Source organism: Heptranchias perlo, chromosome 31, assembly GCF_035084215.1.
Source record: "Heptranchias perlo isolate sHepPer1 chromosome 31, sHepPer1.hap1, whole genome shotgun sequence".
NCBI lineage: Eukaryota > Metazoa > Chordata > Chondrichthyes > Hexanchiformes > Hexanchidae > Heptranchias > Heptranchias perlo.
In genome coordinates, this window is record NC_090355.1 from 29,877,608 (window position 1) to 29,893,841 (window position 16,234).

At 50.2% G+C, this 16,234-nt stretch overlaps 1 protein-coding gene across 3 annotated transcripts in view; it reads right to left on the bottom strand.

Moving 5' to 3' along the window:
* Window positions 1-373: 373 nt before the first annotated feature.
* slc27a4 (solute carrier family 27 member 4) overlaps window positions 374-16,234 on the bottom strand; it is a 60,828-nt gene continuing 44,967 nt past the window's right edge. For all 3 annotated transcript variants that reach the window (XM_067969863.1, XM_067969862.1, XM_067969861.1), the window contains 8 exons: window positions 15,260-15,351; window positions 14,415-14,524; window positions 12,550-12,759; window positions 10,225-10,351; window positions 7,373-7,510; window positions 6,001-6,165; window positions 2,783-2,929; window positions 374-2,079 (listed from right to left, as the gene is read on the bottom strand). In XM_067969863.1, coding sequence (XP_067825964.1) covers window positions 1,922-2,079; window positions 2,783-2,929; window positions 6,001-6,165; window positions 7,373-7,510; window positions 10,225-10,351; window positions 12,550-12,759; window positions 14,415-14,524; window positions 15,260-15,351 — 1,147 coding nt within the window. In that variant the 3' untranslated portion in view covers window positions 374-1,921. The remainder of the gene's footprint in view (window positions 2,080-2,782; window positions 2,930-6,000; window positions 6,166-7,372; window positions 7,511-10,224; window positions 10,352-12,549; window positions 12,760-14,414; window positions 14,525-15,259; window positions 15,352-16,234) is intronic.

Sequence of the window (16,234 nt, forward strand, 5' to 3'; positions counted from 1 at the left end):
TGGTCAGTTGTGAGGGAAGGGCTCTCTTCAGTTGCTGTGTGAGGCAGCAACACACCTGTCTGTTGTTTTTGATCATAATTCAGGTCAGAGCATCCTCCAGCCTTACCCCCTCAGCACTATTTACATAACAGCATCGAGGGACTCCTTGTAACAACGCAGATGAGATGGCATATTAATCAAAACAAATTAATTCTTTGCAAAGATGAAGCTGCATAACAGGCTTGTCATCAAGACTGAAGTCCATGGAATAAAAGGGGCAGCAGCAGCACGGATACAGAATTGGCTAAGTAACAGGAAACAGAGAGTAGTAGTGAACGGTTATTTTTGGGACTGGAGGGAGGTGCATTCCCCATGCAAAACAAAAACAATAGAAACTCTCAGCTCAACAAAGATTCCTGTATAAAACAATCATGAACTTTAATTTTAAAAAATGATATAAGTCGCTGCAACTGAGATCACAGTATGAGTGAGGGAATGTGGAGAAGTGTGAAAGATTTTGTATCGTTGCTGTACAAGGTGCTGATTAGACCCTAGCTGGAGTGCTGCATGTACATAGATTTTATTTAATTGAGCCGGGCCAGGTAGTCCAGGACGGTACCAAGGTTGGAAACGGTTTCAATGACCCGGTAACGCAGATGACGTGTTGGGGTCTCAAAAGCCCATCCTCTCCCACAGAATGTCCAACGTGTCGATTTTTCTCTATCAATACTTTCACCGATCGTCATTTGCCCACATTCCTATCCACCCCTCCCCCACCAACCCCAACCTCTACTCTGCTCCCCAAGAGTGATTCAGATTTCAGAAGGGCTCTTCCCTTCTCCTCTCCCAGTCAAGCACCATTTACCTCTTCTCCAAAACAACTTGATGAGGCTACCAAATGAGGCAGGGAAAAATGAGGAAGATGCTAAACGAGGCACTGCTGAAAGAGGCACTGCTGAAAGAGGCACGGCTGAAAGAGGCACGGCTGAAAGAGGGGGTGCTGAACGAGGGGGTGCTGAACGAGGTAGGCAGAAAGAAGGGATGCTGAATGAGGAGTCACCTGGTGAGAGTCCTAAGTGTTCACATTGCATTGTCCTCCCATGTGAAGTGAAAACCCTCTTCTGTCCTTTCTCTTGTGTGCACCCCCCCCCAATCTGCCCCCGGCCTTGCAACAACTGCAACCTGCACCGAGAGAGTACCTCCCCCTCAGGGGAGGGGCCAAGCCGCATAGTGATTGGAACCAAGATTGAAACGAGGATGACAGCAGACGAGGAAGAAAGGAAGTATTATTACCAAGTTTGAGCTTTGAAAGGCTGTACGTAGATTGTCAAATGAAGGGAAGACTGAGGGAGGGAAGGATTTCCACAGCTGCAGGGCTCCGGGAAAGAATGCGTCAGAGTAGGAGATAGTTTGACGAGTCTCCATTTCAATTCACTGAGGGAACAGGAAAAGTCAAATGGTGTATCTGCGATTGAAGCATTAAAAGTTCTGGGGATCCTGTACCCAGAAACAACAACCATGAGGAGATAGAAGGACCAGGACCGAGCGATTTTTAGAGGGAGATCAAATCGCAACAGCTCAATTCCCCTTTCGAATCCTGTTTAATTACATTTTCAAACACTCGAGGATGCTGTGCAGGTTCTGAAGAAGGAACAAATAAATAGAAAGCTTTGTCCCAATTAAAGATTAAGACCCAAACAGTACAGACAATAAAAATTAATTATAATTTCTTGTGCAAAATTGTAATAATCTCTTTTCATAAATTACTAGCAAATCTGTAATAAACTTAGATAAAGAAAAATAATGGAAATCTCTGAAGTTCCTGTACATGCAAATCTGGTCAAGTAACAGAACTGGAATTAATTATCCCTTTTGCTTTTTATGGCTACTGGCAGCAGTAAGGATGAGGTAAAGATATATTTATAGATATACAGATTTTTAATCACAGCTTCTGTTTCCCTGATTGGATGTTTCTGAAGAGCTCCTCGTCTAATGGGATGTATTTCCTTTGTCGTTGATCCAGCATGTAAAGTCTGTCGTTAATGACTCTTGGGTTAAACCCTTCCTTTCTCATGTCCGTTTTCTGGAATTTGAACGTCCCTGGGAACGTGAAGGAAAAGTATATGTCAGTGTCTGGAAAGGCAAATGTTAAGTGTCAGCCGTGGCTCAATGGGTAGCACCCTAGCCTCTGAGTCAGGAGGTTGTGGGTTCAAGCCCCACTCCAGAGACTTGATCACATAATCTAAGCTGACACGCCCAGTGCAGTACTGAAGGAGCGCTGCACTGTCGGAGGTGCTGTCTTTCGGATGAGATGTTAATCTGATGTGGAGATGCCGGTGATGGACTGGGGTGGACAAATGTAAGGAATCTTACAACACCAGGTTATAGTCCAACAGTTTTATTTGAAAATCACAAGCTTTCGGAGCTCACCTGACGAAGGAGGTAAGCTCCGAAAGCTTGTGATTTTCAAATAAAACTGTTGGACTATAACCTGGTGTTGTAAGATTCCTTATGTTAATCTGAGGCACTGTCTGCCCTCTCAGGTGGATGTAAAAGATCCCATGGCACTATTTCGAAGAAGAGCTGGGGAGTTCTCCCCTGTTTCCCAACCAACATTAATCCCCCAACCAACATCACTAAAAACACAGATTATCCGGTCATTTCTCTCACTGCTGTTTTCCCTTTTCAAAACTGGGACAGGACACGAGGTGAACATAACAAGACTGGTCACGTCAGCATCCCAGGGAGGAGCGTGCTTCCTAAATGTTCTCGTAACTCCTGCCGGGCTCGGAGCACCTCTTACCTGTCTTGCTCACCGCAGGCAGCATCCGCAGGAACACGGGCCGTGCGTACGATGGCAGGGTCATCTCAAGGTCTATACAGAACTTCTCCAAGTCTACCTGGCTGTTGGGGTCTGCTATGGCGGCCATCCCAGCTTTACCTTCTGCACCTAAAGAGGGTGGGAGGAGGAAAGAAAGTACACACGTGTAATTACAGCATCACCAAGAGTTGTCCTGAGCATTCAGTGTGGGCTGAGGACCTGTGTTACTGCCCCCATTGCAGACAAACAGAAGATCACAGGATCGATCTGGGGGAGGACGGACATCCGAAACAGTCCTCCCGTCATATCATCCAACTGTTTCTTAAATGGTTCCAGGCTTTTTCGCCTCCACTACCTTAGCTTGAAACCCATTCCATGTGTTGATCACTCTTTGTGTGAGGAACGTCCTGAATTCAGCCCCGCATCCAAAAGTGGGTTTGAGTTCCACTCCAGAGACTTGAGCGCATAATCTAGGCTGACACTCCCAGTGCAGTACTGAGGGAGCGCTGCACTGTCAGAGGTGTTGCCTTTCGGATGAGGCGTTAAACCAAAGCCCCGTCTGCCCTCTCAGGTGGACGTAAAAGATCCCAAGGCACTATTCGAAGAAGAGCCGAGGAGTTCTCCCCGGTGTCCTGGCCAATATTGATCCCTCAACCAGCACCACTAAAACAGATTATCTGGTCATTATCACATTGCTGTTTGTGGGACCTTGCTGTGTGCAAAATGGCTGCCGCATTTTCCTACATTGCAACAGTATCTACACTTCTAAAGTACTTCATTGGCTGTAAAACGCTTTGGGGCATCCTGAGGTTGTGAAAGGCGTTGTATAAATGCAAGTTCTTTCTTTTGCATTTTATGACATTTCTATAGCACTCCTTGAGCAGGAGGACATTTCAGAATCCCAATAAGGAGGAAAGGGATGTGGTGAACATCCAGCATGAGGGAAGGGGAGAGAAGTGAAGACGCAACGAGGAAGGTTTAAAGGAGGCTTTTGAAAGCAGGGAGAGGGGGTTGGTAGGCGGAGGGAACTGTGCAGAAAACAGTTTTCTGCACCTCGTTGTCCTATTTATTGTCAGTTTAACTTGAAGTGGTGTTCCGTTTCCTATACACTTTACTATGTAATAAACCTCTCTGAATGCAATTTTTGAAGTAGATCTCAGCCCTACGTTTCTCCCAAGTGATGAAATCCCTCTTCAGGATTAATTCTCTCCTCCATAATCAAATCCACTCCAATTCACTGCAACCTAATCTAGCATTTTAAATATACTTTTAATTTGGCATTTTTTTTTTATTGTATAAAACCCACACCAAAACCTGTTCACTCCCCATTTTCTCCCCTCTGAACTTGCTGGTATGAATCCTTTCTTTTAAAAAAAATTACTGGTAAATTGCTCATGGTCTGTTGCTGAAAGTAACTTTTATTATATATCGGACTTCAGAATCTCGCTTCACAGCATCGCGTACTGGCCAAAGCCCGCAACTACATTGTGACAGGTGACCGAAATATTCAATGGAAAACATTAATAGAAAAGTGTGACCAAAAATTGTGACAACAGGATGTACGGTTTTGGACAAGAAATGAGGAAGCTACACAAGATTTTTTAATAATATGTAGATATATCTCACCCCCTTAAAATTCTTTCCCCTTTCTGTCGTACATTCCCACAGGTGTTGGCCACTTGGACGGGGAGGATTGTTTTATTGAACGGCATATCACGACCGAGACCTTTTATCCTCCTTTCTTTCAACTTACTATCTAACCTATTAAATGTTGACATGGTCTCTGCTTCAGTCACTATCTATGACAGTGCATGCCACAGTCTGACAGCCCTCTGCGTTTAAAAAAAAAACAGATTTTCCTGCTCTCTGTCCTAAATCTCTGACATTTAATCTTATATCCGTGTCCCCTTCTTCTAGACCCCTCGATCACTGGAAACAGACCGGGGGGTGATCTTAACCTAACCTGGTTCAGGTTGGATGTCCGTTTTATACCCCGCCCGATTTTACTCTCCGTTAAAGTCAACGCAAAGCAAAATCAGAGGGGGGAGTGTAACGTGGGTGTCTGATTGAACCCACCCTGTTGCCGTTGGATGGGTTAGCTTATGACTTGCTCTGCATCTATCTACTGTTATAAACTGGATAGCCCGGTGGTGAAGGATAGAACACTAGAGCCTGGTCTTCAGTTGCTTCCAAGCCTTTATTCTCAGAGCTCCACATTACACACCACACCCTACATCAGCTCTCTTATAAATGGATACAAAAGGTTCCCAATTGATACCCAGCACCTGAATACAATTAACACTAATTGATATAAATCACATGGATACAGTTAACATCTACTCTGTCCCATCCCTTCATAATTTAAACACCTCTTTTAAATCACCGCATAATTCCCTCTATTCCAATGAAAACAGCCCCAATTTTTCAAGGTTACGATTCTGCAAAAGTAGCGAACAGAGAAAATCTTCCACCCCCCACCCCCATCCACACCCCTCCGATGACTACACAAGCACTTTTCCCACTGGGGGGTCTCTGAGTAGGGATCGTGAGCAGGAACCCTGCCCTATTCTCTCCTTCCTCACCTAGAGGGTGCCGAGACCAATGGTAACACTGCCATCACCGCCCCAAATGAGATCTGCTAACTCAGCACAGAATGGGGATGGAGCCTGAGGCCTTCCTGGTGGGTCTGGCTCACTCCATAAATCAGCTCAGTCGTAACAGCAACATGTGCATTTTTAAAGGGTTAAGTACCCTCATCGACAGCTCCATTCCCAGAGAGTCTCTCCAGTGAATCTAAAAGAAGTTTCCCAATGGAGGAGGGGGAGGGGCCTTCATTTTAACCCTTTGTCCAATTTTCTCCATCTGTCCTGAAGACAATAACTGATGATGTTGCACAGGTTCCGGCTGCAACCTTCACCACCGTGCCCAGGTGGATGAGCTACAAGATGAGTGTGCTATTCCTCCATGGTAGGCATCACCGCGGAACCCTCACTCCGCCCTCACTTGACACCCGTACACGCACTTCCCAACAGGGATCAACAGATGGTGATCAGGAGTGTAAAAATCTGACAATCTCTCCGCGAGGGGGCTACTGATACACAAGGGTGGGTCAGCGTTAGACTGCAGGTAACGTGCGTAAAACCACCTCCACGATACAAGCACAAGCTCACACATCAAAAAATAAAAGTAGTGCTTTTTACCTGGCACCTCCACCCCGTATACTACAACGTCGGCCATGCTGAGAGTCCGACTGAGAGTTCCCTCCACCTCTGTGGTCGATACATTTTCACCTTTCCAGCGGAAGGTGTCCCCGGTCCGGTCTCGGAAATACATGTAGCCATAGTCGTCCATCACTAGGACATCACCTGATCACAACGGTGGGGAAAGAAAGAGCCAGGGTTAAGGTCCGCAACCCTTACAATGAACTATGTCTGTAGAATAAGGGGTCGGGAACAAGGGGCCATAGATACGGGTTAAATGTATGAGATTTGCAACAAAGCACAAATTGGCTGCCGCGTTTCCTATATCACAACACGGACTGCACTTCAAAAGTATTCCATTGGGTGTAAAGTGCTTTGGGACGTCATGAGGTCATGAAAGGCGTTAGAGAAATGCAGACCAGCCATATAAATACTGTGGCTACAAGAGCAGGTCAGAGGCTGGGTATTCTGCGGCGAGTGACTCATCTCCTAACTCCCCAAAGCCTTTCCACCATTTACAAGGCACAAGTCAGGAGTGTGATGGAATACTCTCCACTTGCCCGGATGAGTGCAGCTCCAACAACACTCCAGAAGCTCGACACCATGCAGGACAAAGCAGCCCGCTTGACTGGCACCCCTTCCACCGCCCTAAACATTCACTCCCTTCACCACCGGCGCACCGTGGCTGCAGTGTGTACCATCCACAGGACACACTGCAGCAACTCACCAAGGCTTCTTTGACAGCACCTCCCAAACCTGCGACCTCTACCACTTGGAAGGACAATAGCAGCAGGTACATGGGAACAACACCACCTGCACGTTCCCCTCCAAGTCACACACCATCCCGACTTGGAAATATATCGCCGTTCCTTCATAGTCGTTGGGTCAAAATCCTGGAACTCCCTTCCTAACAGCACTGTGGGAGAACCTTCACCACACGGACTGCAGCGGTTCAAGGCAGAGGCTCACCACCACCTTCTCAAGGGCAATTAGGGATGGGCAATAAATGCCGGCCTCTTCTTTCTACTAGGTACTCGGCTGATACTTCTTCATCCTTATTTGGCATAACCTTCCTTAGAGCCTCATAAATCTGGGCTGGATTTAACCTCACTGCAGAGGTGAAAGGGCAGTTCACCAACCCACTACCCCTCTCAACCCCCTCACCCCCCACTGAGGGATTTCTGACAACTCATTTGTTTTCCAAGACACCCCTGACGGCAGCATCTTGTGTTTGATTTGACAAATACCCGCCAGCAAAGAATGAAGGCCGACCGACCGGTGGAGCACCAAACAGCAGTGCGCTGCACGCCATCTTTGACTCCCTAGGGGTAGCGGTCAGTTCCTGGATACCCAAAGTCCACTCCCCCCTTACCGGAGAGGTAGGCTGTGTCTCCCTTCTTGAACACGTCGTGTGCAATCTTTTTGGTTGTCGCCGTCTCGTTTACATATCCGTCAAACCTCCGCAAGGGATCGTTCTGGACGATACGGCCCACCAATTGGCCCGGCTCACCTGGAGAGAGAAGAAAGCAGGAAGGCAGTCAGACCGTGGCCCTGGGAACAGCTGCAGGTCCTGCTCAGCTGAAAGGGAGACAGTGAGAGGGCACGTTCCACGTGTATCTTCCCTCCCAGCTTGATCTGGCTGACCCAGTGGCTCCATCTGTTAAAAAGGAAGAGATGAATTATTTTCAAGCTGCATTTTAAAGAAATCTCCAATTCCCTCCCTTCCTCTAGTCCCTAATTCGTTGCTGGGGGGGTGGGGGGGTGGTGAGGAGGGGAGAGGGGTGGAGTTAGTTCCACGCACTCTGGTACCTTGTCTAAGTGGCCATTCTTCATGCGTGAATCTAGATGGCAAGTTTTAGATACCTATTCGACTGTGGGTAGCATCACAGGATCATGTCCACGCGCGCACAATTTCCAGCAGGTGTCTCTGGATGGTGATCAGGAGTCGGGAGCTTGTCTCTAACTCAGCCCACACCCCAGCCCCATCTGCGATCGTCTAACTCAGCCCACACCCCAGCCCCATCTGCGATCGTCTAACTCAGCACACACCCCAGCCCCATCTGCGATCGTCTAACTCAGCCCACACCCCAGCCCCATCTGCGATCGTCTAACTCAGCCCACACCCCAGCCCCATCTGCGATCGTCTAACTCAGCCCACACCCCAGCCCCATCTGCGATCGTCTAACTCAGCACACACCCCAGCCCCATCTGCGATCGTCTAACTCAGCACACACCCCAGCCCCATCTGCGATCGTCTAACTCAGCACACACCCCAGCCCCATCTGTGATGGTCTAACTCAGCACACACCCCAGCCCCATCTGTGATGGTCTAACTCAGCACACACCCCAGCCCTATCTGCGATCGTCTAACTCAGCCCACACCCCAGCCCCATCTGTGATGGTCTAACTCAGCACACACCCCAGCCCCATCTGTGATGGTCTAACTCAGCACACACCCCAGCCCTATCTGCGATCGTCTAACTCAGCACACACCCCAGCCCCATCTGCGATCGTCTAACTCAGCCCACACCCCAGCCCCATCTGCGATCGTCTAACTCAGCCCACACCCCAGCCCCATCTGCGATGGTCTAACTCAGCCCACACCCCAGCCCCATCTGCGATGGTCTAACTCAGCCCACACCCCAGCCCCATCTGCGATCGTCTAACTCAGCACACACCCCAGCCCCATCTGCAATCGGCTAACTCAGCCCACACCCCAGCCCCATCTGCGATCGTCTAACTCAGCCCACACCCCAGCCCCATCTGCGATCGTCTAACTCAGCCCACACCCCAGCCCCATCTGCGATCGTCTAACTCAGCCCACACCCCAGCCCCATCTGCGATCGGCTAACTCAGCCCACACCCCAGCCCCATCTACGATGGTCTAACTCAGCCCACACCCCAGCCCCATCTGCGATCGTCTAACTCAGCCCACACCCCAGCCCCATCTACGATGGTCTAACTCAGCCCACACCCCAGCCCCATCTGCGATCGTCTAACTCAGCCCACACCCCAGCCCCATCTGCGATGGTCTAACTCAGCCCACACCCCAGCCCCATCTGCGATCGTCTAACTCAGCCCACACCCCAGCCCTATCTGCGATGGTCTAACTCAGCCCACACCCCAGCCCCATCTGCGATGGTCTAACTCAGCCCACACCCCAGCCCCATCTGCGATGGTCTAACTCAGCCCACACCCCAGCCCCATCTGCGATGGTCTAACTCAGCCCACACCCCAGCCCCATCTGCGATCGTCTAACTCAGCCCACACCCCAGCCCCATCTGCGATGGTCTAACTCAGCCCACACCCCAGCCCCATCTGCGATCGTCTAACTCAGCCCACACCCCAGCCCTATCTGCGATGGTCTAACTCAGCCCACACCCCAGCCCCATCTGCGATGGTCTAACTCAGCCCACACCCCAGCCCCATCTGCGATCGTCTAACTCAGCACACACCCCAGCCCCATCTGCGATCGTCTAACTCAGCACACACCCCAGCCCCATCTGTGATGGTCTAACTCAGCCCACACCCCAGCCCCATCTGCGATGGTCTAACTCAGCCCACACCCCAGCCCCATCTGCGATGGTCTAACTCAGCACACACCCCAGCCCCATCTGCGATCGTCTAACTCAGCCCACACCCCAGCCCCATCTGCGATCGTCTAACTCAGCCCACACCCCAGCCCCATCTGCGATGGTCTAACTCAGCCCACACCCCAGCCCCATCTGCGATGGTCTAACTCAGCACACACCCCAGCCCCATCTGCGATCGTCTAACTCAGCACACACCCCAGCCCCATCTGCGATCGTCTAACTCAGCCCACACCCCAGCCCCATCTGCGATGGTCTAACTCAGCCCACACCCCAGCCCCATCTGCGATGGTCTAACTCAGCACACACCCCAGCCCCATCTGCGATCGTCTAACTCAGCACACACCCCAGCCCCATCTGCGATCGTCTAACTCAGCCCACACCCCAGCCCCATCTGCGATCGTCTAACTCAGCCCACACCCCAGCCCCATCTGCGATCGTCTAACTCAGCCCACACCCCAGCCCTATCTGCGATGGTCTAACTCAGCCCACACCCCAGCCCCATCTGCGATGGTCTAACTCAGCACACATGGGGGATTTTCTTTTTTAAATGTGGAGAAAATGTAATCATATTTTGACCTAATATTAGTAGTCTGGTAGTAGTTGCCAGGAGCTGCAATGCCTATTGGAATACCTGGTTTACAGGGGATGCAGACACCATCACGGCCTCGAATCAGCTCCATTGTGTTCTCGTCTACTTTAACTAAGCGGATTGGGTAGACGAACGGCAAGATGCGGCTATTAAACCCACAGGCACCAACCTGAAAGGAAATAAGAAATTATTACGGTCTGGGATTGTGACCGTTTCCAAACAAACACTTAATTCTAACATATTAAACTTCAGATACAGCAAGGCGACAGGACAGGACGATATAACGACAACAACTTGCATCTGTATAGCGCTGAAAGGTTCAGGCTTCGACTATCTTTACCAGCAATTCATTCCAACTATTCCTCTCCTGTGTAAAGGAATACTTCCTAATTCATTCCTAAACATGCTTCTTGCAACCGAGAGCCTACTCCCCTCCCTATCTCTGTAAGCTCCTCCAGTCTTACAATCCTCCGAGAAATCTGTGTTCCTCCAATTCTGGCCTTCACGGGAGCGTAATCAGACAAAAATTGACACCGAGCCAAAAGGAGACGTTAGGACTTGGTCAAAGCGGTGGGTTTTAAGGAGCGTCTTAAAGGAGGAGAGAGAGGTGGAGAGGTTTAAGGAGGGAATTCCAGAGCTTAGGGCTTAGACGGCTGAAGGCACAACCGCCAGTGGTGGAGCGAAGGAAGTGGAGAATGCTCAAGAGGCCAGAATTGGAGGAACTGAGGGGTTTGGCAAGCAGTGAGGAGGACTGTAAAAGACTTCAGGAAGGTTAGCAGAATGGGCAGACAGGTAGATGCAACTGAACGTGGATAAGTGTGAGGTAGTGCATCTCGAGAAGAAAAAACAGGGACAGGAGTAAACAGTGGAAAATTGCTGAAGGGTGTGGATAAACAGGGAGACCTACGGGGATCAAACATATAATTCCCTCAAACGCGAGCGCTGGTGGATAAAGCCATAAAAAAGGCCGACAGCATTTTGGATTTTACAAGTAAAGAAGCAACGATAAATTTGTACACAACATTACTTAGGCCACAGTTAGAGCACTGTGTGCAGTTTTGGGCATCCCACTGTAGAAAGGACAATAAAGCCATGGAGACTATACAGCATAGCTTCACCAGGAAGGTGTCAAGGATGGGAAACTATAATCATGAGGAGTGAAAAGACTTGCGTTTATATAGCGCTATTCATGACCTCAGGACGTCCCAAAGTGCTTTACAGCCAATGAAGTACCTTTGAAGTGTAGTCACTGTTGTAATGTAGGAAACACGGCAGCCAATTTGCGCACAGCAAGCTCCCGCAAACAGCAACGTCATAATGACCAGATAATCTGTTAGTGATGTTGGTCGAGGCCAGGAGAGACTTGAGATACTGGGACTATTTCCACTGCTTCAGAGAAAGCTTCGAGGAGATTCGATCAAGTGAATAGGGAAAGACTATTTGCTCTTGTTGGGGAGTCAGTGACGAATTGTCAGTAAGAGCGTGAGGGGAGAATTTAGAAGAAATGTCTTTATGCAGTGGGTTGTTGGAGCACGGAACGCTTTGCAACAGAGAGTGGGTGAGGCAGTGACCATTGCGTCTTTTAAGGGAAAAGTGGATAAGTATTTGAAGCAGAGGAAGGTACAGGGCTATGGGGAGAGAGAGTGTGGGGGGGGGGCGGGGGATGCAGTCAGATTAGTTTTGAATTCACTGTAGCAAAGAGCCAGCACAGACACAATGGGCTCCTTCCGTGCTGTAAACGTCAATGGTTCTGTGGGGCGGTGAAGAGGGACGCCACAATCTGACCAAACAGGAGGGCCAGCCTTCACAGAGACCGGCTATCCTACACCAAATGTTTTGCTGAATTGTTTGAGGTCTGGACCCTGTTTTAGAATCATTCATTACGTCCGTCCAGTGCCCACCCCTGCCCAGTGCCCTTCCCGCCCAGTGCCCACCCTGCCCAGTGCCCTTCCCGCCCAGTGCCCACCCTGCCCAGTGCCCTTCCCGCCCAGTGCCCACCCCTGCACAGTGTCCCACCCTGCACAGTGCCCACCCTGCCCAGTGCCCACCCTGCCCAGTGCCCGCCCAGTGCCCACCCCTGCACAGTGTCCTTCCCTGCCCAGTGCCCACCCCTGCAGTGTCCTTCCCTGCCCAGTGCCCATCCCGCCCAGTGCCCACCCTGCCCAGTGCCCACCCTGCCCAGTGCCCACCCTGCCCAGTGCCCACCCTGCCCAGTGCCCACCCTGCCCAGTGCCCACCCTGCCCAGTGCCTGCCCAGTGCCCACCCCACACAGTGTCCTTCCCCGCCCAGTGCCCACCCCGCACAGTGTCCTTCCCTGCCCAGTGCCCACCCCGCCCCGTGCCCACCCTGCCCCGTGCCTTTCGCACCTTGTTGTCAAAGTTTCCCAGGCTGCAGTTGCATTCCGTGGCCCCGTAGAACTCTGCCACCTGTGGGATGTGGAAGCGGGAAGTGAAATCCTCCCAGATGGATGGGCGCAGGCCATTCCCGAGGGCCATGCGCACACAGTGCTGCCTCTCCACGTCCCGGGGAGGTTGGCTCAGGAGATAGCGGCAAATCTCACCGATATACTGGACAATCTGCGAAAACAAACCGGTACGATTCTCTCAGGACTTGGGTAATAGTGAATTAAAAATATACACGGCTGAAGCTTTATTCTGAACCAAACAGAACCGATCAATTTGAGGAATTATATTAAATGATTCATACGGGAGGGTTCCTGGTATTAATATACAGAACGCTGGACTGAGGCTATGGTTTGTTCTGGGACTCAGGCGATATCATAAATCACAGGTTTTCAAAGTAGGGTCCACGAGGTTATCAGATTTCTGTCCATACTGCCTGATGTAAGCTCAGTGTCTGCAGAATTCTGTACTTTTCCTGTGTTATTTGGGTGGTCGACACTGTCTTTCAGGTTAAAGGGGTCTCCAGTAGTGTGTCAATATTTTCTGGGGTCCCTGACAGTATTAATATTTATAGTGGGTTCCTAGGAGTGGGTCGATATTTACAGAGGATCCCTGGAGCGGGTCGATATTTACAGAGGGTCCCTGGATCGAGTTGATATTTACAGAGGGTCCCTGGAGTGGGGTGATATTTACAGAGGGTCCCTGGATCGAGTTGATATTTACAGAGGGTCCCTGGAGTGGGGCGATATTTACAGAGGGTCCCTGGAGTGGGGCGATATTTACAGAGGGTCCCTGGAGCGGGTTGATATTTACAGAGGGTCCCTGGAGCGGGTCGATATTTACAGAGGGTCCCTGGAGCGGGTCGATATTTACAGAGGGTCCCTGGAGCGGGTCGATATTTACAGAGGGTCCCTGGAGTGGGGTGATATTTACAGAGGGTCCCTGGAGCGGGCCGATATTTACAGAGGGTCCCTGGAGCGGGTCGATATTTACAGAGGGTCCCTGGAGCGGGCCGATATTTACAGAGGGTCCCTGGAGCGGGCCGATATTTACAGAGGGTCCCTGGAGCGGGCCGATATTTACAGAGGGTCCCTGGAGCGGGCCGATATTTACAGAGGGTCCCTGGAGCGGGGTGATATTTACAGAGGGTCCCTGGAGCGGGCCGATATTTACAGAGGGTCCCTGGAGCGGGCCGATATTTACAGAGGGTCCCTGGAGCGGGCCGATATTTAGAGGGTTCCCCGACACAAGAACATCTGAAAACCACTGAGCTTATTTAGCAAAGACCAAGGGACGAGAACTGTAACTTTCCAGCTCTGTGCAGGCAGAGATTTCAGCTCTGTGGCAGCAAGGTGGCTGTTGAATCCTTAGATTTAATTCCACTCTTATACTGTACCACTTTTATAATATTACAGTCTCAATAACAACGATTTTAATCAGTTAAATGGAGAACTGAAGGCCCACTGGATAAATGCACCATTTATAGTGCGACGTATGAACGAGGGCTGAAAGTGTTATTGTGGGGATCACTGGGCACAGGACTGAAGTCGAGCAGGCCACAATGCAGGTTGCGGAACAGCATGAGTGGCCATTGCTAAACCGAGCCCGCCCCGTATCCCCCGAGTCTGTATGTGTGTGTAAACGGGCAGCTAGGAGCAGGGAGTGTTCCAATGGTCGAAAGAAAAGCCTTCGGCAGAGGTGTGGGATTAAGCTGGAGGGCAGCCTCGTTGCTGTGGTTACAGTCCACTCCTTACTGCCAAAAGACAGAGGGGCAAGCAAGAAAGGGTCAGGCTCAAAAAGGATTAACTCTTCGCAGAACACTCACTCACCGTGCACCTGTACTTGACGCAGTCGTCCCAAAAGCGAGAAGCAGAGAACTTTCTCCTGATTACAACAGTCAGTCCGTGGAGAAGACACTGCCCCATTCCCACAATATTCCCTAGAAAAACAAGCATTTGGATCAATGAGGTGACTGTTTCTATTGGGTTCCCCAATCAGGGTTGCCAACTCTGACTGGATGTAATCCTGGAGGTTTCATCACATACAAACGTACAAAATTGACAGGCAGGAAAAGCCAGCTGGTCCATCAAGTCTGTCCCATACTCCCATGCTGGAGCATCATAACTAGACACTTCCTTCCTCCCATTCCCCCCCCGCAATCTCCCTCCGTTCCTTCATCATCACTGGGATCAATATCCTGGAATTTCCTACCTGACCCCATTGTGGGAGCACCATCGCCAAATGGACTGCAGTGATTCAAGAAGGCCCATCAGCAACTCCTTCTCAAGGGCAACTAGGGATGGGCAATGTTGCCCAGGTCCCAAGACCAAATTAAAAAAAACAAAAAAAAAGGCCTTCACGAGAGGAGGAAATTCCCCAAAAATAAGACCGAGGGGAAAAAAAACTTAAATATTTTTATAAATCAATTCAAGTTAAGTCGCAAATCAAAACCAGCTGCTACGATGAATTATACCGCAGGAAGCTAAAGGTTTGTAACAGAGAAAACGATGCCGGTTCTAAACGGGATGGTACTATAAATGAGAATGCTACAGTGGGGTCCCAGTATTTGCTGACTGACTGAAAATTCTTGAGATGATTGACGTTGTTTTCTGATGACGCTGCCCTCTCTCTCCCTCCCCATCCCCTGCCTCCCCACCAGTCTCACCCAGGTTACCTGCAGAGTGGTAGAGAGGTAAACAATCATAGACAATGTCATCAGCGTTCATACGGTAACCATAGTAAACCAAAGCCGCCATCCGGTAATATCTGGGGGGGACAGAGAAAAATTGTCACGTCATTCAAATTCTCAAATGCAACTCCTTCCAGAATGTTCTCTACCTATTTCTGCTGCTTCACATTAGTAGAGATTCGCCAACGCGTGTGGGAATGGCCAACTTCAGGCGTCAGCCGTGGCTCAGCGGGGTAGCACTCCCGCCTTCTGAGTCGGAAGGTCGTGGGTTCAAGTCCCACTCCAGAGACCGACGATCTGGACTGACACTCCCAGCGCAGTACTGAGGGAGTGCTGCGCTGCCGGAGGTGTCGTCTTTTGGATGAGACGTTAAACCGAGGCCCTGTCTGCCCTGCCCTCTCAAGTGGATGCAAAAGATCCCATGGACACTATTTTGAAGAAGAGCAGGGGGGGTTCTCCCGGTGTCCTGGCCAGTATATATCCGTCAACCAACATCACTTAAAAAAAAAATGATCCGGTCATTGTCACCTTGCTGTTTGTGGGACCTTACTGTGTGAAAACTGGCTGCCAAATTTCCTTACATTACATCAGTGACTACACTTCAAAAAAGTACTTAATTGGCTGTAAAGCGCTTTGGGACGCCCTGAGGTCGTGAATGAATGCAATTTCTTTCGTTAGTACCAGCTTCTCCTGATCAGGTGCAGCACAGACCAAGACGCAGAGTAGAGCTCAAAGGCGGGGGGGTGGGGGGTGGGGAACGTCCTCACAGCTTCCCTGCCGTGACTTTGCCGGTCGGGTAGCAGAAACGCACGTTGCGGTGGCGGAAGTTCCGGGGAAATTCGCCCCCAACAGGCCAAAACCCTGCCACCCCACCGTGGCATTTTTCTATTTCCGTCCCACCATCGCTGTGGCCATTGCGAATGAGACGGCTGATTTCGTGCCAGTTTAGGTGAGGTTATA